The sequence below is a fragment of the Cydia splendana genome, chromosome 20, assembly GCF_910591565.1.
Source record: "Cydia splendana chromosome 20, ilCydSple1.2, whole genome shotgun sequence".
NCBI lineage: Eukaryota > Metazoa > Arthropoda > Insecta > Lepidoptera > Tortricidae > Cydia > Cydia splendana.
Genome location: NC_085979.1, coordinates 5,885,492 through 5,912,276, shown reverse-complemented (window position 1 = coordinate 5,912,276; position 26,785 = coordinate 5,885,492). Strand labels below are relative to the sequence as shown.

Below are 26,785 nucleotides of genomic sequence, written 5' to 3'. Positions count from 1 at the left end.
TATTGTCATTTATTACTAGAAGACAAGTAGTAAATATACAACAAACAATAAACAGCCTTAAAATAAATTTGTGTTAAATTAGAAATAAATAAAATCGGCCAAGAGCATGTCGGGTCAAGCTCAGTGTAGGGTTCCGTAGTTCTACCATTCTGTCAGAATAGGCTAAACGGGGGCTATTCGTAAGTATCATGTACATTAAAAGCATAAGACTTGTAATGTACATGATACTGGTTGGTTGTTGGTTGAGGTGTGGTTGTGTTGGTTGACTGGTAGAGAATGCCTATTATATATTCGGGTGCCGTAGGTGGACGGTAATTAATTAATACACATCACTAAACTTCCAAGCACTTGAATATATTATTTATTTCATTTAAACTATAGGAACTACATGTTAATAGGTAAACCGATATGACGGAAAAGAGTGAGTCAAAGAACGAACATGTTAACGCAGGCGCGAATATTTAAATAAAGAATACTGAATATACTACAATGCCACAAGGCATTAAGTCCACATTTTGTATTTTTTTTGTGCAATAAAGTTTAAAAGAAAGAATAAGGGAGTACCTTCGCAGCGCTTTGTACGTCTTTTTATTAAGATGAGAAGACTTTTTGCAATAGGTAACTAACTCAAAAACGACTGGACCGATCGTGTATATATTTTTTTCTAAACGTAGATATTGACAGTGGGATTGTTATGAGTACCTATGTTTTTGTGTGGAAGAAACGAAAAGGAAGTTTTTAAATGAGAAATTTGAGCGTGAAATTAAAATGTCTGAATCTAGTTCTGTTTTTCTCGACTGACACATTTTCAATCATGCAGATTGCTAAATTGATATTTCGACCATTTATGTACAGTACGTTTTACCTACGTATTATGTGTCAAAAAACGTACAACGGATTCGGAAATACACTTTCTAAAAGTCTGTTTGTATGTGTTTCCTTAGGGATTTCCTTTCGGCAACATTTTGTGTGAACATAACTTCCGCTGTAACTTTTAATCCCTACACTCCCAGAGGGGAGAAATTTGATAGAGTTATGATTTCTTTGAAGCAGGTTTTTGGTTTTTGGCGTCAATGATAAAAAGGTTGAAATAAAAATATATTAATAATCGTCTACTCAATATGTATTTATTCTCATATTGAGTAGTACCTAGAGCATATCTTTTTTTGTAATATAATTTACAATTTTTATATTTTTTTTATTTTTATCAAGCAGAAACACCTGCCGGAGATGTAAATTTGTAAATTTTTCTTTAATTTGAGAATTTATATTATAATTGTTTGTAGCAATCTTAAACTTCTATGGAAGTCGGTTATTATATCGTACATTTTTAAGTCAATTTAAGTAGATTTTATTTTGATGTAAGTAGTTATTTCGTTTAGAGTATAGTGTCCTCGATGATGGTGGTGTGATGATGTAGATGTGTCCATCTTAAGACGCCCAAAACCTCACGTCTTAGAAGCCGCATATGCCAGAGCCAGTATAACTGCAACAACGAACCAAACGTCGTAAGCGCCATAAAAATTCATGGCGCTTACGCGTTTCGGTCGCGAGACACGCTCCGCTTCTATGGTTAGTTGTAGCAAGTATTACAACATCAACTCATAGTCCAAATACCGGTTTTGTGTGTCGGTTTTATACGTAACGTAATAATAGTTTAATGGTTTTACGTTAATTCCTTTACAATCTTTTTTAACAGGTTTTACTGCATTAATTTCGCTTGTAACTAACTAACTAAATGTGATAGAATCTTGCAAGTTGCTCCGATAATGGAGTCAGACTTCCATTTTAAAGAGTCCATTATTTGGGGGACTTAAGATAATAAATTAAATACGAAAGAAAAACAATCACAAGGTATTTCATTATTTAATAAAGAGTGACTTAATCGTTAAACATACAAATCCATAAATATTTTTACATATTTTTATAAAATCCTTTGGTACGATTGAGGCGTACTCAAGAGGGATCCATTGTTACCAATCTATGGGCCCGGAATTTTGTGTGCCACTACTGATATACTTATGGGAGAGAGCACATATTTTATCGATATATCGATACTATCAGTCTATTACTCTATCAATGCGGTTAATTTATCTAAATAAAATAACGCTTGCGAGCAAATACCTACTTGGCTTATCAACTCGTTATAAAATATAAAGGTTTTCATTATTATTCTCATTTCTATTAAGAAAATGAAACGGATTAAATTTTCCGATATATCGTACTTTTTATCATCAACCGTTGAGAAGAGTCCGTATCATCAGAACGTTTGAGGTATTATTTAATAAATACACAAATAAAAATAAATCTCACTTTATAGATACCATCGATACACAGTGGTGTTCTGTCCCTCAGACTTGTCAAAAGCCGCACCCAAAATTCCGGTCCCTAATTATTAGTAACTAATCACAATAACAAGTACCATATTTATAAAAAAAAATACAAAACCCTTTCTGTCCGCAATTCCCCATTGCCCGTGGGGTAATACGGACAAGAGGGTTGGTCTGGGGTATACACATGCGACAGTGGTCCCTAGCGGTTTATAAAGCTATTATCTATTTAAGAACCCTCTCTGCGATGATATTCATATATGTAGCATGTATAATTATTTCAAAGCTCTAAAGACCACGTAAATGAAGTTTACAGGCACAGGTAGTTCAAAATATATGTAAATTACATAAAACCTCGCGAAAATATCTGACGATACCTAGCTTGTAGCTAGTACGCTGCCTCCCATCACGATGTACGAGTATATCTATCAAATGTGCCAAGGACATTTGCTCTGAGGGTACGGTGCGTCGTATCGCCCAAAACATGAACGTCGGCAATTAACCGCTGTCCGGGAATAACCCATTCTCCTCGATTACTCTTGTTCCTCATTTGAGCGTTTTCTCGGCTGCATCTTAAGGGAACCCGGAGTCTGCTTTGACTTTCTTAACATTGGCGGATTATTTCACCCAGGGGGACAAGGAGGACAGTAAGTACCACATGGGATTTCGGGAAGACTCATCATCTGAACCACCATCACCATCTGAACTATACTCTCTTAAATACTTTCTTACAGTCGGATACGTATATTTGGGTATATACTGGCTTCTGATATTATCAAAGTGTGTCCAAAGAGGATCAGTAACGTTATGATACTCGAGAAGATTAGGCATCTGTTTTGCGGCCCATAGAGAGTCCCTCATGTCTACAATCCCATCATTACGACCCTGAATCACTACGACAGGACATGTTACTGCTGAAAGATTGTGTGCTGGAGGGGTAGCGCTCCCATAAATTTGTGTATTAGCCGTAGGCCCATAGTCGAACTTCAAAAATTCCGTCTCCGTCATTGCCTGCCCATATCTAGCCGCTAATTTAGTAGAAATACCTGCTGGTGTATGTTTGTATACAATTCTTAAAGTATTAGCAGTTATTGAGCCTGAATGAGGATTATCCAGAATAGCGTCCAAAGCTCCACAAATTATACCAGCCATTATGTTCTTCCGACAAAGGAAACTCAGGATTCTCTGGATAGGGTAACCCTTTGTTAAAATCTCGTAAATGCCGGCATCTTCTAGTGGTTTTAAAATTCCATTGATAGCTTGCGTTATAAGTCTGAATGATAAAGATCTTGAGTTTAAATGTCTAGTAGCAGGTGCTAAGCCTATAAAGAGATTTGCTTTATTGCAATAGCCAGGTCTTTCAGAGCACATGATGAAAAACGACCCACCTCCTTGAGAAAATCCCATGTAGTTTAGCTGTTCTGACCCTGTTTTATATAAGACATAATCTATAAACGCTGGCACGTCATATATTCCCATTTCATCATTGGAAAACTGCCAGAATTCTCTATCCGTATCAGGGTTCAATATTACATGAGCTCTGGAGTAAAACGTTCCTCGAAAATTGCCGAACCATGTATCGTAGCATTCGTCAGGAATCAGGTATCCAAGATCAGTGTTTGGGTCACCGTCTACATAGCCGTCAGCGCTTTCTAAAAATCCGTGCATGATCAGTACCGGAGGTTGTCTTATGGGACCACGACATTTCCTTCCCCGTGGAATTCTGAATAGCGTTAGAATGTATCCATCCTCAGTTGTAACCGTGTGTGTTTCCGCTTTATATCCATTGTTGGCAACTAGTAGGGGGAAGGTTGGTGTGTAGTTGACATCTGGAGGGTAAGATGGAAGTTTTAATTGTCCATCGGCCAAGGTGCTGAATAAGGTGAAGCAGATCATGAGGTTAAAGCCACACGGGACCATTCTGCAATCTGGAAATAAGGTGAAACATTTAGCTTTATAGAAATACGGTTCCGACTGAATAGCTTATTCAAAGTCAGCTCTTTGTTTATCGAGAATTCGTCTTAAATTAGAATAAGTTCCATATTGGAATTATAAATCTGACATTGATATTATTTAAATTGTAACCGTAGAAACTTTTTTTTCTTTAACCATCGCACTCAATGTCCTGATGTTTTTCTGTTCTAAAAAATTTAATATTTCTCCTACACCCTAAATTAGGTTTTTCAAAAAAATTAAAATTAATGAGCCCGAGATTAACATTTTGGTAAACGCGGCTAACCCTTTTTATTGAAAATATCAAACCCATTAGATTCTCTACGACACCCTTGGATTAAAACGCCGACATAAATTATACAGCATTTTTTTGGCACAAAAATAAATTTTCTTTGTTCTTAAAAGTTAAATAAGAACAGATACTAGGTCATATAGGCTCCACGAGTATGTAGCTTTTAATATCTTCAGAATATTTCCCACATGCCATACTGGCATAGCCGCGCGGACCATCGTGTATAGAAAGTTCGCATTTTTCATGCCCACTTGGAATAAAACACCCGTTACACCGAGAACGAAGGCATCGGTTGTGAACCTAAAGGGCTAGAGTTTAAGGTTTATTTTAGAACGTGTCTTGATTGAGTTGTAACGTTTTATTTTTCACAGTTTCAGTTGTCTTTTGTTTTCTAAACGTTGATATTGGCAGTGGAAGTTATGAGTATGTTTTCGTGTGGAAGGAATGAATGGGAAGCTTTTAAATGAGAATTTTGAGCGTGAAATTAAAATGTCGAAACTAGCACAATTGATCTTCTCGGTAGACATATTTAAAATCATGGGGAGATTTGAATGTTTAGTCATTTAAAAAAATGACAAAATTTATTATGAAGATTAAGAAATAAAAATGTTTAAAATAATACCAGAATTCATTCAGAATTTCAGATGAGACGGTACTTTATGGACAAATCATTAGGTACTTATTCAGTTACTTACCTTAAGTGATTCTAATGTAACATTATAACATTTATAACGATTTAATATTTTAAAACGAGATAAATAGATAAGACGTTTACCTATTTGTCGCTACAGTAACACATAAATATCTGGGGCTGCTCGGAAAACTTACAAAAACTCAAAAATGCACGTTTTCTCAGAGGTAATACCTAGCTAGATCTATTTTTCGCCCCCGAAAACCCCCATATAGCAAATTTTATCGAAATCGTTAGAGCCGATCCTCGAAATATATATATATAAATAAACAAGAATTGCTCGTTTAAAGGTATTTTTTTTAAATTTTTTATGTTGTATTTATACCGTACTTACCTGCCTGCCTTAGAGTTAATACATTTATTATTCCTGTGTGCTTTGCAACAAAGCAAAAGGATACTACGGTACCTAATTGCTTATATGATTTAATTTACACACTATTTCATGCTTCATTATAGACACCTGCGGGGTTGCGTAATGCATCGCAACCGTAATGTGATTTGTAGTTTTTAGTTTTAAAATATATTTTTATAATATGTATGCTAGTTTTAAGGCATTTATGTATGGGCCACTATTTGCCTGAAATAAAAAAAAAACCATTTCATTTCAATATTCTGCCTTTCAAATCAATCCAGCCAAAATTTAATACAAATATTCTTACTAAATTAAATTAAGTTTATTACATTACAGAAGTAAAGTTAATATAAGGCCCGCTCCGCCATTTGAGACGCCTCGGCAACTTGACTTCCGGTTTTGGGGACCGGAAGTGCCACGAATTTGACAGTTAACCTGTCGCCTACACGTAGTTTAATAAAGCCTTTGGGCGATATTAACAATGAGACAAGGATAGCATGAGGATTGTAGGGTGTACATGAGTTTGGAGAATTTGGGACACCAAATTTAGCAAATTTTATCAAAATCTGACAAAAAAACTACAACACAATAAAAGTCAGCCCCTGTAGATTTACTTGTTGTTAAATGAGCTTGCGAACTAAATCTTTAAATGTAAATCATGCACAAAAATAAATAACCAAAACGAAAATATCTAAATACTTACGTATCATGTTTTTGACATACGTACTTGCAAATACATTTCAAAGTTGAAGTTTTCCCGCTTTGATATATCCTTAAGAAAATTCCCCTAAAAATTGCGTGTCGTCACCCTACCGCCTCGAAACAATACTTGCGCTAGGTGCAAATTACGCGAATGAGGAACGAGGTTTGACCCACTTTACACCAGCTGGCGCTATTCAATAACAAACCAACTTAGGTTATATATGAGGTCGGGGTCGGGAGATGTACTAATGTAAACAAAACATTATTTATGTACATATTAATTTAACAGCCTCTTAGTTTAGTCAGTAGTAGTAGTCTGCCTACGTAGCAGGAGGTGCCACCGGCCAAATGCGAGTCGGACTCGCGCACGAAGGGTTCCGTACCATTACACAAAAAAAGGCAAAAACATCACGTTTGTTGTATGAGAGCCCCACTTAAATATTTATTTTTTTCTTGTTTTAGTATTTGTTGTTATAGCGGCAACAGAAATACATAATCTGTGACAGTGGAGTCTTAGTAATAGGGTCCCGTTGTTGCGTACGGAACCCTAAATAGCGTCACGTACTACAGGGCTAATATAGTCGTCTTTTAATCATCTGTCACCATGCCTTCACGTTCTAACAAGTATGAAATAAATAAATGAAAGTGCGAAAGTGAAAATATCCGTGCTGGACACTTTTCTGCAATGCCCCTTTTTAAGCTATCTAAGACTGTCCTTTCTATCTGACCTAAACACATGGCCACCCTATTTTCATGTTAAGACCGTGAGACAATAGTTTCGCTACGTGTGCAGTACGTATTTTTACTATTTGTTGTTATAGCAGCAATAGAAATACATAATCTGTGACAGTGGAGTCTTATAGTCTGGCTACTGAAATATTACACAAATGTTTGGCGGGAAATTCAAAATATCTTGGGCTGGTCACACTTTGTGTAGTAGGAATTATAGTTTTGATACTAGAAAATATTTTGGATTTTCTGTGCATACGTAAGGATATAAGTTAAATATACGTTGACGTGCACTCAAAGTCAGCTCACATAATTTCTACCACTATGTAAAGTACAGTCAACAATAAACACATATGTTAACACTTTCTCTCCATATATGTACCATTGTTACAAGGCGAAAAATGAAATGTAGTGTAAATAAGACCTAGCTCGATAATACCGTAATATTAATCCATCACCAAAAGAAATACATAAGTGCTATGCCAAATATGCTAAATGATAAGTATCAAAATATTTATAGAGCACCAACCCCCTAATTTGTTTACATTTGTTTAGGAGTTGTAAACATTGCAGTTTTTCGTTATACAACGCTACACGTCGACTTGGCACATTGTCGTAATTATTTACGAGCTTAAATAATAGTTTGCGAACCTCATTGTCAGTAGGTATAGACATTATTAATATTATTTAAAATAAACCCATTATAAACCGCAAACAATTTTAATGAATGACTAAATTGGCAACTGACTTTTAGCTTTTTGTTAAATCATAGACAATTGGTGATACAACAACGAAATATCTGTCAAGAATTTTTGGCTAGCCAGACTCTAGTAATAGGGTCCCGTTTTTACCCTTTGCGTACGGAACCCTAAATAGCGTCACGTACTGCAGGGCTAATATGGTCGTCTTTTTATCATCTGTCACCGTGCCTTCACGTTCTAACAAGTATGAAAGTGCGAAAGTGATGCATGATATGACAAGTTATAAAAATGCGACCATGATATCCGTGCTGGACACTTTTCTGCAATGCCCCTTTTTAACCTATCTGAGACTGTCCTATCTATCTGACCTAAACACATGGCCACCCTATTTTCATATTAAGACCGTGAGAGAATAGTTTCGCTACGTGTGCCGTACGAATCCTTTATCTATTACTAACGCTAACCATTCGGTTAACGTTAAACAATTTTATTGAGACCCCGATATTCGTAATAAGGGAACATTCAACATACCCATACTACGTGACCCATTTTTTACAATTTCGTACACCCTCACACCTCTAGCTTTTAGTTTAAACAATTTTTTGCAAACAGAATGTTAAATATTATAAAATAATTTCGCACAGCCCTCCCCTCGCACCCGCACGATTGCCCTATCTAAAAGGGGCCCACTGATTATAGTCCGCCGAACGGTATCGGCCTGTCAGTTGTTCGGAACTGTCAAAATTTTGTTCTAACTGACAGGCCGATACCATCCGGCGGACTGTTAATCAGTGGGCCCCTTAACGGCTGCGTCGAGCGTCGAATTACTGTATCACTACACCTTCCAAAACAAAGTCCCCCGCCGCGTCTGTCTGTTTGTGTTTGTGTGTTTGTTCGCAATAAACTCAAAAACTACTGAACGGATTTTTATGCGGTTTTCATCTATCAATAGAGTGATTCTTCAGGAAGGTTTAGCTGTATTTGTTAACCCGTGTGAAGCCGGGGCGGGTCGTTAGTTGTTTTAATAAACTGTGACTCTATAGGTACTCTCTATCTTTAGGTATTTAAATAAAAGTAAACAAAATCTACCCTAAAATTGCTTCTTAAGTCAGTTGAGGGGAGATGAAAACATTACATGATCAAATAATGTAGGTTAAAGTCAGGTCGTTCAGTGACAGATCCAGGTGGTTTCGTATTTTGGTCGGTGAACCAATAAATGTTATAACTACGCGAAAATGTACAGATTGTTTGTTTACTTTTATTTCAATACCTACCTAAAGATACAGAATATAGTATAGGTAGATCACGCCTACACTGGCAATCCGAGGCAAATACCCGGTGAGCTATGGAGGTTACATAAAAGAGCTGATTTCAATAAGGGAGTAATTTCTTCGCATTCAAACGGCGCTTACGACGTTTAGTTTCAATAGAACGAAATGTAATTTCAGAGGGCTTACGGTAGATGGCGCTTTGCATGTAGTTATTTTGTTAGTATATTAGCTGTGGTGGAATGAAATAACGTTGGGGATAAAGTTATTTTCATACTATTTCGTGTTTTATTAAATGGTAGTAGAATAAACAATTTCAAATATAGTTGTTATGATTCTTTTGTAGTGTTTAATACTTATATGTTTGACACTTAATGAGTAAGAAATTGAATCTTATGAATCAAAATAGAAATAACTGGACTTAGTTTCAATTTCATTGATTTGTCTGACAGAGCTGTAGGTTCCCATCATTAGTGTAAATTTCCCTTTAGACGCATAATGCCAAAAACGCAAAACGCCATTTTGTCGTTTCGCGTAATTAAAAAAACACGCATAACGCCAAATACGCTTTATGCCATAAACGCAGAATGCCAAAAAACGCATAATGCCAAAAACGCAAAACGCCATTTTGTCGTTTTGCGTATTGAAGAAAACAAATCTCCCATATCCCCTATCCATCATTCGATAGCGTTACGCGACGTACCTACGCATTTGCGTTAAGTGTCATTTTGTATGGGATTTTGAGTTTCCAAAACGTCCCGCTTGGCGCGCTGCTCAAAAGCCCATACAAAAATAGACCATAACGCCAACGCGAACGCTCGTCACGCTTAAAAAATGAAATTTACACTAGGGCTTTTCGCGGCCTAGCCAAGGTGACGATCGCTTGCGCTTCGCTATGGAATCGCTTTGTTTATTTATATAATCGTACCTATGTGTACAAAACAGTCGCTTACTAACAAAATATCTGTGGAAATATCGATAATAATTAAGGACTATAATTTCTTTATTTTATTTTGTGTTATTGAAGTGAAAACTTCTTTAGCGGCGCTGTGCGCTTTTTGTCATAGGCACAGATCATATAATACTAGTACAGATACCCAATCCCATACTAAAAAAGCGCATCGTCCTAAGTATCTTATACTTGTAGCTAATTTTTTAGTTCACAGTGACAAACTAGATGGCCCATGGAGCTAACAAAACTCTTACAACAAACATGAGTTGAAATAGCGTCGAAACACCTCTCTTGCGACATCTGTTGTAGCTTTCACGCACTAAACCTACATATCACTTTCATTTTAAGGTTCATTGTTACTAGATGGCGTTTCAGAAATCGGCGACAAAATTAAAATCTATTTACATACTTTAAGTCAATTTACGATTATGAAATCAATTTGACATTTTTGTTTTTTTGGTTACATTTTTTGTATTGTAAATAGAAGTTTGATTGGGTACTTTAGTAAGGGGTCAAAGTTTCCTTACAAATCACAGGTCATGTTCTTATCGCTTACCTTGCTTCGGCACGACGAGCGTTCGAGTAAACCAGCATAACTGTGACTTTGAGATACACAATAATGCATAATCAAAGAGCGACTCTTATGCTGGATTGAAGTTATCTAGTAAGTACCTACGCATCACGTTAGGGCAAAAAGAACAAGGCATTGCGGTACGATCAGTTTTAATAAATAATTCTGGGCGCTAAGCGTTGCATTGGTTGCCGTGCACATGGCCTTGAGAGGCCCAAGGTTGCGCCGATACAAACTATTTGAAACGTTCGTTAAATAAAATCGTAAGTAAAAAGTATGCGCATATTAAATTAAAAATTTATATTGGTACCTAGATATATAATTATAACGCGGTATTGTCTTAGATTTATTATCAAATAGAAAAGACCATGACCATTTTGTGTCAAAAAGGAAAGGCCAACACTTACAACAAATACCTAAATACCTATGGAAGTGTCTCGTTAGACAGTTTACACACTCTTGCGGTTTCAGTATGTGGGTATAGTGTCATAAGCGCTTAATACCTAATCCCAATTTCAAGTGAAATAATCAGTTATCAGGCAAGTTGGTGCCACACGGGGTTAATGACCTCAATCATTCTGCTGATACGGATATGCAGTGGGCATTCCGGGATTCGTGTTATATTTTATATTAGGTACTTCCTACTACAATGTTTCTGATTTTAATAAATTAATGAAATATTTTTATATTACAGTACCCATAATAAATATATTAATGAACGTGGGTGAAGGTTCTAAAATAAACACTAAGCAAATAAATTTAAAATCACAACATGCGAACGTAATGGTCCGAGGAATATAAATAAACATATTTTCTAATAGAAATGGGTTAACAACGAATTCCTTATCATTAAACTCGAAAAGGATACACGACTCAAACAATAGAAAATCTCACAGTGACCTTCGACAAGCCAGGTAGTCGGGTAAATGGTTATTTATCACTTTAGATAAGTATATTTTGAACAACACTATACTTATTTAAACTTTCACAATTTATTCATGTATTTAAGTTTTAAGATTTACCTCCGAAGTCCGAAGAGGACGGCGTTGACGGCGGCGACGGGGCAACGCCGTCCTCGAAACGTCGGAGGTAAATCTTGAATGACTTATAATTTATACGGAAAATTGAAACAATACGGTTAAAGTGTAGCAATGATTTAGGAAAGTTAGGTAAGGTAGGTACCTATTTAATTTGTTATGATATCAAACATCAGAGGGACTACCATAACGAGCGAAATTTAAAGAAATTTCGATGTCGATGATAGGGCCTCCCGAATCAGAAATTAGGTTAGTTTAATTTGTATACCTACCTACTTATTATATGTTTAGTAAGAGGACGTTCAAAAAAGTAACCTTGACCTTCTTGAGGGGTCGATTTTTTTATATTGAAAATTAAAAAAGAATTGTAAGTGTAATTAGGATTTCTTTTTAGAAAACAATCAACTTGTAACTTTCGAGTTCATTTCATTATGCTCAGCTCAACTCACCGAAAAATCTAGGTATCGGAATAATCTCAATGCCCCTTTTACTCCATTAAATAAAGAAAAAATATTCTTGTTCATTAATTGTTCTGGTTCTTGCCAATCCATTCAAACTATTAACCGATTTATTAACCCTTATTTTGGCATTGTAACACCCATGATACATGGAACTTTAAAAAATCTAGCAGGTTCACGTTATTATCTAATAAAATATTTTTCCATTAATATGTCGAGCTACCCTCCTTTATTATAGAAAAAAATAATGGTCACAAGTGTCATTTTAAATTAATTAGTAATAATCAACATGGGTCCCCCTAGGGGTCAGAGGCTGGCCGACTTTCTGGAGAGAGAGGAACTCTTCATGATGAACTCTTTCTTCCAGAAGCCGCCTCACAGGAAATGGACCTGGATGAGTCCTGACGGTTCCACGAGAAACGAGATAGACTTCATCATGACCGACAAGAAACGGATATTCAGTGATGTCTCTGTGATCAACAGGGTAAAGACCGGTAGTGATCACCGAATCGTAAGAGGCACACTGAATATCAATATTAAACTTGAAAGGTCCAGCCTGATGAAGTCTACGCTCCGACCTACTCGAGCCTATGTTCAAAACCCCGAAAGCTTTCAACTCGAGCTCTCTAACCGCTTTGCTTGCCTAGAGAACTTGGCTTCAGTGGACGAAATCAACGACGGGCTAGTGGAAACTGTCCACACAGTAGGGTCTAAGTTTTTTAGATCCCGCCGTAAAGATAGACCTCAGAAATTGACCGAGCAAACCTTAAACCTCATGGCTGAACGACGCTCGCTACAGTTGCAGTCTCCCGATGACGCGGAGTCATATAGGCAGCTCAATAGACGTATATCTAAGTCCTTGCGACATGATCTGCGTCTCTTTAATACTAACCGTATTAAAGAGACTATTGAGCGAAACCAAGGCTCCAAAGTGTTCGCAAAGGACAAGTCTATTGGGCAAAGCCAGCTGACAAAGCTGAAACGGGAAGATGGCAGCATAGCGTCGAGCAAAGCGGAGGTTTTAGGTGAGATTGAGAGGTTCTATGGACAGTTATACACTTCGATCGCAAAGCCCGTTGACAGCTTGGTAGGAGATCCAAGAGCCAAGCTGTCCCGACATTATACCGAAGATATCCCGGACATCAGTCTGTACGAGATTAGGATGGCCCTGAAGCAGCTTAAGAACAACAAGGCGCCGGGCAAAGACGGAATCACTTCAGAGCTTCTGAGAGCGGGTGGAACACCGGTACTTAAAGTCCTCCAGAAGCTCTTTAATTCCGTCTTGTCCGAGGGCATAACGCCTGAAACATGGAATAGAGGCGAGGTGGTGCTGTTCTTCAAAAAAGGTGATAACAACCTATTGAAGAACTACAGACCCATCACGCTTCTGAGCCATGTCTATAAGCTGTTTTCAAGGGTCATCACGAACCGTCTCGAACACAGACTTGATGACTTCCAGCCTCCCGAACAAGCCGGTTTCCGAAAAGGCTATAGTACCATAGACCACATCCATACGCTGCGGCAAGTTATACAGAAGACCGAAGAGTATAACTTGCCATTATGCTTAGCGTTTGTGGACTATGAGAAAGCCTTCGATTCGGTGGAAACATGGGCGGTGCTTGAGTCTCTTCAGCGATGCCATATTGACTATCGGTACATCGAAGTGTTGAAGTGTTTGTATAGTAACGCCACCATGTCGGTCCGAGTACAGGAGCAGAGCACGAGGGCGATTCCATTGCGAAGAGGCGTAAGGCAGGGAGACGTTATCTCTCCGAAACTGTTTACTGCCGTAATGGAAGACGCCTTCAAGCTCCTGGAATGGGAAGGACTTGGCATCAACATCAACGGCGAATACATCACTCACCTTCGGTTTGCCGACGATATCGTAGTCATGGCAAAGTCGATGGAGGAACTCAGCATGATGCTCGATGACCTCAACCGAGTTTCACAACGGGTGGGCTTGAAAATGAACATGGACAAGACGAAACTTATGTCAAATGCCAATGTTGTGCCCATCCCAGTCTCTGTTGGGAACTCGGTACTCGAAGTTGTTGACTCGTACATCTACCTAGGACAAGTAGTCCAATTAGGTAGGTCCAACTTCGAGAAAGAGGTCAACCGCCGAATCCAACTCGGTTGGGCAGCGTTCGGGAAACTACGTAATGTCTTTTCGTCCGACATACCTCAGTGCCTCAAGACGAAAGTCTTTAATCAATGTGTGTTACCAGTGATGACTTACGGCTCCGAAACGTGGTCTTTCACTATCGGCCTCATCTCAAAACTTAAAGTCGCTCAACGAGCTATGGAGAGGGCTATGCTCGGAGTTTCTCTACGTGATCGAATCAGAAATGAGGAGATCCGTAGACGAACTAAAGTCACCGACATAGCCCACCGGATTAGCAAGCTGAAGTGGCAATGGGCAGGCACGCAGAGAAGATGGCCGATGGGGTCGAAAAGTGCTCGAGTGGAGACCACGGACTAGCAAGCGCAGCGTAGGACGTCCACCCACAAGATGGACAGACGATCTTGTTAAGGTCGCCGGAAGACGCTGGATGCGGGTCGCTTCCAACCGGCACGTATGGAGGTCCAAGGGGGAGGCCTATGTTCAGCAGTGGACGTCTTATGGCTGAGATGATGATGATGATGATGATGAATCAACATGGCGCCGCGGAAACAACAGATTTCGTTTCGCACTGAAAGTTTGGCACTTATTTCTTAGATAAGTATTTATATATTTTTCCATAATCTACATTTTGATGCATTTACTATCTGTTAGGGCATAAATATTTACATTGTGGTCTAATCTAAAAACATTTAATACACAGAATATTTACATGAAACTGTTATGTAGTATATTTGATACATTGCCAAGAACTCAGAAGTCATATCAAAAGGATTGTATTACATTTAATACATTGCCAAGTTGTCATCAAAATAGGTTTACTACGCCGTAGCCTGTAGAGCGGAAAAATATGTTTATGGCAAAAAATGCTACCTAAGTATATTTTTTTTTACTTTTTAATTATTTGTTTACTTTTCCTATTTTACACAACTTTTTGTTGGCGACTTTTTTGTAACTTTACGGGATCAAATTTTTCTTCCATGAATGTGTTCAGGTATTCGTAGATATAATTTATATTTACAGGTGTAATAGTCATCTGATGCTTTAGATTGGGTTTAATTAGCAATAAATGATGATTTCTGCTGCATTACATGTTTTATTTTTATTAAAACCCACATTTTTCTTCTAAATAGTATGTCGAGGGATTGGCATTGTATCAAATATGATACATATGATTTTCCGAAACTGGAAAATATTGGTTTTTTTCTTTATTTTTGAATAGTCTAGTATGCTCAATAGGTGACCAAAACTAAAAAAAAATACATATTTAAGATATTTTGATCCCTGCAAAGATAAAGGTTAACGATCTGTCTGGCCTAGTGGGTAGTGAGTAGTGACGCTGCCTATGAAGCCGAAGGTCCTGGGTTCGAATCCCGGTAAGGGCATTTATTTGTATAATAAGCACAGATATTTGTTCCTGAGTCATGTATGTTTTCTATGTATTTAAGTATTTGTATATTATATGTATCGTTGTCTGAGTAGGTACCCACAAAACAAGCCTTCTTGAGCTTACCGTGGGACTTAGTCAATTTGTGTAAGAATGTTCCTATAATATTTATTTATTAAAAATTTACTTCATGTTAAAAATTTGCATTTTCGTACAAAAGGCAATAACACAATTTATTTCATAGTATTTTAAAAATCAAAAACACTATACTCCTATTTGCTCTAAAAACAATTATTTACAGGCATATAACGTGCTTAATAATTTTCCGAATGAATATACAACGTATGTACCTACTTAATAGTTAGTTAATGTTTTAAATTTGACGTAAGTCGCAGGTATCAATAAAGCCTAAGATACAATTGTAAGTTTAACTTACGTAAGTAGGGACAAAGGTATTTGGTAGAATGCGATAACAATATTTATATCTCATTCTGTAGTATAGCTGTGTCCCTATTTACGTAAGTAAAACTTACAAGTGTATCATAAGCCTAAGGATCGGTCTTTCGCAGTGCACCACTAACCGACTCCAGTTTCATTTCAAACCGTGCATGCTGTTCCTGTCGCCCCTATTAGAAAGAAGTCTGGTTAGAATAGGAGGGCACATGACGGCACCACAGAATAACTAATAGTACTACCGTACAGAAAATTCACTCGTTCACAAAAGTCACATTTAGGTATAAAATTATACCTATACTCGCCGCCTGCAAGCAAAATTGATGTAAAATGATTGTAACCGCGCACGAACCGTGAATCTTCCTTGCGCGTCGCAGTTTTATGACCGAGCTGTGAGCGTCGGCACAGGGTTGAAACTTGACAAGTTTTTGTACCTATACCTACCGATTTATTATTTTTAAGATTTATATGTACGAATACTACGAATTACAAACGTTGATTCTGTAAACATATTTGTTTTATCCGGAGATAGTACGTCTGATTCTTACGGAAGTAGGTAGGTAGGTATGCCACAGCCGTATTCCTTTGAAAATATGTTGGTCAGTTCCTAATATTGTTTTGGCAACCAATAATCATTTTAAATTGGTCTAAAGCGCTTTAGTTTTATGCAAACAAAACGAATTAGTTATCGAATTTGATTACTTAGTATTTATGTTATGTTTTAAAGTTTAAATTCACCTTTCAATATCGTCCGGAATTTAATAAAATGTTATTTCTACTTCCTTCACTTCCTTGTTCTTCAGACATCCGTAAACAGTACAATAACAACAATATCTTTTATACGGATTAGATCGAGATATAGGTTTCGAAGCCATTGTGTATTTTAAATTTTGCGCGAGCGCCACATCGTGCGAGCCGAGCGGCAGCCCACTGCCATACGCCGGCTCGCGCGGCGCGCCGGCCAAATGTACCTAAACTGCGTAGTGACACCCCCCTGACGGCACGCATGACTGGCGTTCTCGCCTTTGTATGTAACCTAGTTGTATAGTAGTTTACTTACGCACACAGACGCACCTTATAAATCTGAGTGTGCAGTTTTGGTCGCTGTGCAGACGCGGCCTTGAGAGGCTGCGCAAGGTTGCGCAGGCGGCGATACGAACAATTTGAAATCGAAAATAAGCACATATTAAATTAAATATAAATACAAACCTATAGACATAATACGCCGTATTGTCAGTTCAATACTATTACCACTAAAGGACTAATAATATAATCATATAATCGAGTGATATTGATCACTCGTAATATTCGTATTACAAGTGATCAATATCACTTAAGATTCTTAATTTCGCTCATCTATTTCATAAATAGCATATCATCGTTTTGAGAACCGGTCTGGTGTAGTAGGTAACCCTGCCTATGAAGCCGATGATCCGGGTTCAAATCCTGTAAGGGAATCTATTTGTGTGACGAGCACAAATATTTGTTCCTAAGTTTTGGGTGTTACGTACGTATATGTATTTTAGTATTTATAAAAACATATTTATATATTAAATACTGAGGTCTTATTGCTGTACTGTGGGATTTGACTTGGTCAATTTGTTAAATGGTGTTCTATCTAAGATATATCATTTTCAACAGACTATCGAGTAATAAAATCATGCGCCATAAATGTGCTCAAAATTAATAAATCGGCCCGTACTCCCCGTGGCGTCGTAGTCATGAGTGCAGTACGGTTACCATCAGTTTGTCACTGACATAGACGCCGTCGAGAACGTAATTTACTTTCTATACATCTCGCTCGCACTCGCATAATAGTGCAAACGGGACGTATAGAAAGTAAATTACGTTCTCGACGGCGTTTATGTCAGTGAGAAACTGATGGTAACCGTACAGTAAGTAATTGTCGGAGTCCGTCCGTCAAAAAAGTTCGTCTGAATACCAGCGGGCCCAGCGGTAGGCAGGCCCCGCGACCCGCGAACACCGAATATTGCATGGGCATCTTTCTCTTTTACTCATCGTAATTAGAGTGGCATCAGTCCTATCAAGCTATTTAAACGTCAAACTTCTATTAAATTATGAATTAAAAAAACTCTTAATACAAAATTTACGGTTGAGAATGTCTTTAGGCATTAAGTCCGCCATTTGTACTTTATTTCTGCAATAAAGTTTAAAAAAATAAATAAAAATAAAATAATATAAAATTTAAGTGTAAAAAATTACAAAAAGTTCACACACTTTACTGGGGATCGAACTAGGTACCTCTATGCATCAAAGCAATTGTTTGCCAACTGCGCCAATATAGCACTTAGCTAAAGATACGAAATTTGGCTACTCATTCTCGAGTACTACATACATACTTATCTAAATACCACCTACACCAGCGTTACTAATTTTTACATTTTTGCCAAACACTGTAAATATCTCTAAAAAAAAACTCTTATTATATTGATACGACTATTTGTTTCCGCCATTTTGAAAAAAAAATCAATAATCGAATCGAAAAAGAACTATTTTATTCTAGATTTTGGTCACAAAATTTGATAAGAATCAGTTGAGAATTGAACCGAGGAGAACGTCCGAACATACGAAATTTGGCCCGAGCTAGTATTATATGATCTGTGGCCCGAGTTAAAACGGAGACCTTAGCAAACGCTTCGGTCAATAAAGGAGTAAAATGCGCGTTTGACTTGGCGAAATAAAAACGAAATAAAAACTTGCATTATGTTTAAAAACAAAGCATTCATGTGTTTTGAAAGACATCGCCCTGTGATGTGAGTTTATTAATTTGTATTTTAACGTCAGGCAGGCCTACACTAAAATAAGTAGGTACTCATTTAAATTAGGTATGTTTATTCACCGATCCATTTTTTAACATTTTATACTAAGTACTTAAATTCCGAAATTTATAACTCAAATGTAATTATTCTAATCTAAATCAAACTTCACATCATGTCTTAAAACGAAAATCAAAACGTAGGAAAAGAAACCCACACTCGTTTCGTTTTGGAATGATTAGGTACTAGAATCGTAGGTCTTACTAGAATCGTGGTGGCTCCATCTAGTGACATTATTCAATATTACTTCGACAGCTCGACATAATTGTCCTGCGCTGTTGCTCATAGCGTAGCCAGTCGCAATATAATTGTGGTTTCAAATTTTGTAAATTATTGCATTGAATTCGTGTTGTTATTAATGTTTGTATTTCATTTATAATGATTTTAATTTATGACACTTTAAATATCTCTTAATCCATCTTAATATGTAGTATAAAAATTTCATAATGGCTGATTGTGACATTTAGCGCCATCTATTATATCGATTTGAGAATAATTATAACGCCTTCGGGATGGGAGGGCATGTCATAGGGAAAAAATGTTAAACTCGCGACAGGTAAGATTCGTAAGGCGTGATTCACGTGTGACGGACACGTAACAAACGTTACGTGATTTAAATGCCATCTAGTGAGTTTCCTTCTAACTGGTAATAATATAACACGAGTACTAACAGTGATGTGCTTAGGGGTTTCAAGTAATGCGACGAAATAACGCTAGATGGCGTTAACCTCAATTATACATAGTGCTGCAGACATTTTGCACTAGATGGCGCTGTTATTAATATTTTGACGTAAGACGTAAGACGGACACGTGACCTGATCGAAAAACTGTTACAATGTCATTGAGTTTTCACTTCTGCCGGCACTCCCCAACCCGTTGTTTTTTTTATTGTGTCTCTCTATCACTCTTCCATATTAGTGCGACAGTGACAGTTGCGTTTCTATCGCTACGGAACGTAAGCGATAGGCTGTTGTCTACGCGGCCTTGTATTTATAAACAATGGTAAACTAGCAAAACTTTAAGGCCTCGGCTAAGTTTGACAAATTCATTGTTCGTGCCGCGGTTCGACCCATGGCTTCAGGCAAAGAGAATTTAGACTAGAGAAATATTACTACTACTACTACTACTTCGCTGGCCTAGCGACCCGAAGTGGATCTTGGCCTCCGACACTAGATTTCGCCATTCGTTCCTATCCTGTGCGATCTGACGCCATTCAGCCGCTTGAATGCCACACAGTTCACCAACTGGGAGCCGTCCGGTCGGAAGGCCTAGGTACGGATGGATCGACGAGGCCCAGAGAAATATTGTCAAAGTAAATTATGTAGTCAATACAGTCACCTGCAATAATTATGTTGCTCTTCGAAGGCCGCAAATATATGTGACACGCTCTTATGGCTCTACAAATAAGATCGTGTCAGATATGTTTTGCGGCCTCCGTTTTGTCACATATTGTTGCAGGTGCCCGTACATTTACTGCCATCTTACGACACAAATGATTAACACTTAGAACGCCATTTGACTTTGATCCTTATTTTTTCACTGATGTCTTAAATTGGTAAATGTCAAAAAGTATCGCCATTTACTCGAGGATAGGCCAAAGGTAGGGCTCATTTAGACGATGGGAGAACTCGCACGCAAGTTTCATTACATTGTGGCTTTTGATCGGTCGGTTTTATTGGACGTAACCAACAGTCCGCAATGTAACTAAAATCGCATGCGCGTTCGCGCGCCGTCTAAATCAGCCCGTACGGTGTAATTTTTTCGAGCGATGGCGCTCTCCTTTGGCCTACTCTCAAGTAGATGGCGATACTTTTTGACATTTAACAAATTCCTCTATTTCAAATTCTCTTTGCTTCAGGTTTGAAAGCACGAGTATTGATCACTGATCAAACAATAGGTACTTGCTTACTTAAGTAATTAGAAAATCACAGAATCAGATATTCTAAACATTTTACTGTGAAATTGTACAGCAAACAATTTCGATGTGGAAACAATTTGAATATAAATGAAAACTTTAGACAGTAATGTCGCCTGTAATCGATTTGTTGACATCGGCCTCTTTCTAAGGCGTTTCATACGGAAACTTTATTTATTTATTGTTTGCTACAATTAGCATATTGAATTATTTATTTAAATCTTCTCGGGGCAGAGGTGTACGGTTGGAGCCGGTAAAGGTTTATTTGACGTTCATAAGCGCATTGAAATATGCCTACTTGAATAAACTATTTTTTATCTTTTATCTTTTTTTTTTTTTTAATAAGACGGCTGAAGGGATTTCTTTGAAAATTTACACATGTAGGTATTGCTTATAATAATGTGTCAAAATGAGATTTCTGTTTGCTATAAAGAGACAAAATTTTGCAAAGTTATTGCTGATGTGTTATACGTGGAAGAAGTCGCGGGTATAGACTAGTATATGTATAAAATAGTAGACGTACAGTCAACTGTAAAAATATGGGTGCACAAATCATTTCAAAAATATGTCCCATAGCTCTTATGTCAGCGAATTAAGAACTATGGGACATATTTTTGAATAAGTTGGCTACACCCATATTTTTACAGTTGACTGTACCGTATGAGCAGACAATATCGTAAAGATCAGGGATGTTGCGAATATTCGCATCCGCATCCGCATCCGCGGAACATCCGCATTATTTTCAACATTCGCGTCTGCATCCGCATCCGCATAAAATCGATGCGGAGCATCCGCATGATACGGATGTCGACCAAGTCGGTAACAGGAACGTATTAGCGGCGGCGCCGGCGGCGTAAGTGCTAGGTAATTTCGTCATTATATACATATAACGAAATCGTTTAAGTAGATCCCGAAAAGTCGGCCAAGTTACTGTTTATTAAATAAAACACACCTATATTTTTGCTCAAATACCTACTTAACATTTCGTTTTTTTTTAAATAAATAATGCTAAAAATGTAATATTTGACGTTTTTTAAGTACCAAAATTTGACATCCGCATCCGCATCCGCGGATGTGAGGCTTTAGATATCCGCATCCGCATCCGCATCCGCGGATGTCAAAAAATCTGCATCCGCAACATCCCTGGTAAAGATAATCATGGGGGTTGGTCGACACGTCAACCTACGTCCACAGTGACGCATGTTGACTTGGCGAGGGCCGAGGGATGAGCGGAAGCGGTATTAAATAATTATAGCCTCATAAACCCTGGCGTACTTGGACAAGTACAAATTAAAGTCGAGTTTTGGACTCTTATAGAAATAAAGGATAGTTCTAAATTCAAAAGCGCAAAAATTGCCTGGGACGTACAAGGATAAAATAAAAATAATCTCCTTAACCATCTAATATCTGGGAGACCGAGCTTTGCTCGGAAAAAATATAAAAACTCAAAAATGCCCGTTTTCTCATAGTCATATAGCAAATTTCATCGAAATGGTTGGAGCCGTTTCCGAGATCCTCGAAATATATATATATATATATGTATAAATAATCAAGAATTGCTCGTTTAAAGATATTAGATTAGATAGATTCATCATTCAGCCATTCGCGCGTTCATTTCGTTTATACTTATCCTCCCATCCTATTTCATTATGTAAATATAGGATATATCAAACCGACATTAGAATGATTTTCATACCGTTTTGATGTCAGTGCACGTTTGAATTAATCTGTTAGCTTTATACACATATAGAGGAAAATTTTAAACGCTCCTTTCACCCGCTTCCGCTCCCCGCTCCCACCCTTACATCGGGCCACAAGGAACGAGTGATAGGTATCAGACCCAGCTGACCACTCGCCGCGCCCGGCCGTTTCGATGCCATTAAAAACAACTCGAATTTTAAACATTCTGATGTTTGAAAAAGGAACGGCGTGATGAGTGATAGGTCCGATCTGTGTTTAATGTTTTTTTTTTTAATAAATGTGGTTTTAGATTCGTTGGTAAATTAAGTTTATAAAGTTGTTTGGTAGTTGGTTTTCTTAATGAGCGATAGTTTGTTTAATGGGCTTAAAAATTCTGCTGTTTAAAAAAAGAACTGCGAAATGAGTGACGTAGGTCTGTGCCGTGACTTTTAAGTATTTTTTTAAAAAACGTGGTTTTAGACTTCGGTAAATTAAGTTTGTAAAGTTGGTTGTTTGTTGGTTTTCTTAATTGGCGAGATAGTTTGATTAAATGTTTACTGTTAAACAATTGAAGCGCTCCAAATTTGAATTCAAACAGAAATAACTTAGTTTACAGTTTACTCTAAATTTCGATCTAAGTTGGGAAATAAAAAGATTTAATAAAAAGTTCCGAGTGGAGAAAACGAGGGGAGACTTTTGCCCAGCAGTGGGACACCAAAGTAGGCTAATAAAAAAAAGTAAAATAGTAAAAACAGGATCATCCAATTACTGGCAAGGAAATTTAACTTGAAAACTTTTTTTCGGTTATATTTTAAGTTTATTGTGTTAAAAGTTTTGTGCTTAAACTTGCGAATTACCGGTTTTGTGGTATACGATGGATTTGAAATGGATTCCAATAAAAAGGTCAGTTGATTATTATTTCCGCTTTAATCTAATGCTGGAGCGGGCTAAATGAAGTCATGGGCTCACTTCATTATCTGAACAAACTGAAACACTTCTTACCGGTCAAAACTAAAGTTGCATTAGTTAACGCCCTTATACTACCCATTATTGACTATGGTGATGTCTGTTATCCGGACATAAACGAAGAGCTTCTTGATAAATTGGACCGCCTGCTTAATAACTGCATTCGCTTTATTTTTTGCCTCCGCAAATATGATCACGTTTCTTCTTTTCGCTCTCAGCTTGGCTGGCTTCCCATTCGACAACGTCGCAATATTCGCTTGCTTTCCACTCTTTTTTCTGTGCTTAATGATCCACTCTCTCCGGAATACCTCAAATCCTTCTTTCAATACTACGGCGTTTCTCGCGTCCGCCAACTTCGCTCTTCTGGCAATATGTCTTTGTCCATCCCTCCTCACCGAACCGGGTTCATGTCGAATTCGTTCACTGTGCAGGTGGCGCGTCTATGGAACGGACTTCCTTTCAACATAAAAAATGCGCCTAATAAGTTCGCTTTCAAAAAATCCGTACGTGCTTTCTTTGCTAGCAGAATGAAAAAATCTTAGTGTATTATTAGTTTCATAATATGTTTCGTCGTTATTTATATATATATATAGGTATATAATATATATATGTACATATATATCATAGTATATTTGTATACGTAATTAATATGTTATTCGTAATTTATTGATTGTTTTTGCTGTTGTAATTGTAGCACCGCTCACAATCTCTCTGCTTAGCCTTAAGGTTGACTGGTAGAGAATGCCTTATGGCATTAAGTCCGCCTTTTGTACTATAAGGTTTTCTTTTGTGCAATAAAGATTAAATAAATAAATAAATAAAATGCCTTTAAACGAGCAATTCTTGTTTATTTATAATTATATATATATTTCGGGGAACTCGGAAACAGCTCTAACGATTTCGATGAAATTTGTTATATGGGGGTTTTCGAGGCGAAAAATCGATCTAGCTATGTCTTATGCCTGGGAAAACGCGCATTTTTGAGTTATTATATGTTTTCCGAGAAAAGCTCGGTCTCCCAGATATTGTTTTTATTTAACATACAGGCTAATTCAAACGTGCACTGATTTCAAACCGATATTAGAATGATATTGGAATCATATCAATTTAGCTGTCATCCGCGCGCGCGTCCCTCTTGCACTAATACTTGTCCGGACAAGTCTGAGCGAAATGAACGGGCGAATGACAGCTAACTGACGACCCTATTTGAACTTTAAGATACGTCAAATATTACGTCTAGATACGATATGGCTTAGATATGTCAGTGTCAAAAGTGACGTTACTTTAAACAAAAACGTCACTTTTGACACTGACATATCTAAGCCATATCGTATCTAGACGTAATATTTGACGTAACTTAGACGGTGCGAGAACTCGCATGCGAGTTTCATTACATTGCGGTATTTGATTGGTCGGGTGAATTGGTTGTAAGGTTGTAACCAATAGTCCTCAATGTAACTAAAATCGCATACGAGTTTGCGCGCCGTCTAAATCAGCCTTTGAAGTTCGAATCGGGCAGTGGTATTCCAATATCATTCTAATATCACTTTGATGTCAATCGGCTCGATTCGGGAAATGAATTAGAGATTCACTAGATATGAAATAGTAAAGATATGTGACGTTCCACGGCAAAAGGTACGTTATGGCGGCTGGCGCCGCGATTCGGGAAATGAATTAGAGATTCACTAGATATTAAATAGTAAAGATATGTGACGTTCCACGGCAAAAGGTACGTTATGGCGACTGACGCCGCGATTCGGGAAATGAATTAGAGATTCACTAGATATGAAATAGTAAAGATATGTGACGTTCCACGGCAAAAGGTACGCTATGGCGACTGACGCCGGTACCTGCCTTATTTATCATGTCGCATAGCGCCGCAATAATATTGGAGCGGCGTTAATAATAATAATAACCCGTGGGACGTCACATATCTTTACTATATCGTATCTAGTTAATCTCTAATTCATTTCCCGAATCGCGCCGAGTGAACGTTCGAATAGGCCTGACAGTCAACGCTTTCGATACGCGCGTTTTTGCTACGTAACGGGAAAATAATTTTTAATACAGTTGCTCACAAAGTGCTACTTTACGTAGCTGTTTAGCGTGCGGAAAGTTGGTTATGTCGAACTAGTGCTTTTTACTTTTCCAATTTTTTTAAATTTATACTTGTTCCAATTCACGACTACTTATTGATGAGTGTTAATATTAGTTTCCTTTAAACGTCGTAATCAGCATAAAACCCTACTGTTAATGTAAGAATATGAAAAATATACATATTTCATATTTTAATACTTATCTTCATCATTATAACACGTTTATTTTTTAATATTGAATATTGAAAATTCCGTTCTTAATAAGGTGTCTGAATGGAACGGAATAGCTGCCAAACGCCCATAGATATAATATACTTAAAGACGACGTCTAAGCGAGCTGTCACTGTTACCACTTTTGTTTAGTGTACGATTAACAATGTTTTACTTATTTTTTCGCAACTGTATTAAAAAACGTCGTTCGATACACGTGCGGAAATGTCATTCTTCACTCGTCCCGAGTCTTCCCACTCGCCTGCGGCTCGTGGCAAGATATCTCGGTACTCGTGAAGTAATGACATACCTTCCGCACTAGCATCGAAATGTACTATTACACTGTTGCTACGGCGTAGCAATCGTACTCGTAGTATACGCTACTAGGGTCAGGCTAAGCTTACTATGCAACGACTGCAACATAGAGAAATATAGTAGGAATAGAGTGCTCACTCCATACAACAGTTTTGGTACCAAAACGAATATTGTTTGTATGTCTATTGTCAAGTAGCAGTACTGATAATTCCGCTACTCGATACTAGATGTCGACTACGAAAATAATAGTCTTATTGGTACTAAAACTGATGTATGGAGTGAGCACTGTACATGTACTTTTGTCTCTATGCTCTGCAACGTGTTTGATAGCACAGAGTGTGCAAGTGTTATTGACTGAACGGGCCTTACGGGCACTAAGAATGTTGCCAGTACAGCGGTGTCATTTTGGGTGTCACGCACGTTTTTGGGTGTTAATTTTTAGTACTTGGTGTTATAGCGGCAACAGAAATGACATCATCTATGAAAATTTCAACTATCACGGTTCATGAGATACAGCCTGAGTTCCGTTTTTACACTTTGGGTACGGAACCCTAAAAATTAACTATAAATACTCAATTTATTCTTCCTATTTGGAGTAAACAGAATACATTTATTTCAGTAAAATCATCACGTTTCACCTTTTTATCGATGGTCGTAAAACGTTACTGGTGTGTCGTAAAAGCAGTTTTTTTCTTTATTGGAAGCTGTGTTCGACTTGTGGTAGGTATTTATATGTACCTATACTCTATATTTAGGTATTTAAATAAA

The 26,785-nt window shown here is 37.5% G+C and overlaps 2 protein-coding genes and 1 long non-coding RNA gene across 3 annotated transcripts in view; 1 reads left to right on the top strand and 2 right to left on the bottom strand.

Annotated features, from left to right (window-relative positions):
* The window catches only part of LOC134800869 (uncharacterized), a 417,476-nt gene that overhangs the window by 148,363 nt on the left and 242,328 nt on the right, over window positions 1-26,785 (bottom strand). The gene's annotated exons all lie outside the window — the stretch shown is intronic.
* LOC134800837 (uncharacterized) overlaps window positions 1-26,785 on the top strand; it is a 242,076-nt gene that overhangs the window by 132,313 nt on the left and 82,978 nt on the right. The gene's annotated exons all lie outside the window — the stretch shown is intronic.
* LOC134800908 (lipase 3-like) lies at window positions 2,868-4,326 on the bottom strand. Its single transcript, XM_063773440.1, has one exon. It carries the CDS (start codon window positions 4,248-4,250, stop codon window positions 2,949-2,951), a length of 1,302 nt encoding a protein of 433 aa, XP_063629510.1. The 5' UTR covers window positions 4,251-4,326; the 3' UTR covers window positions 2,868-2,948.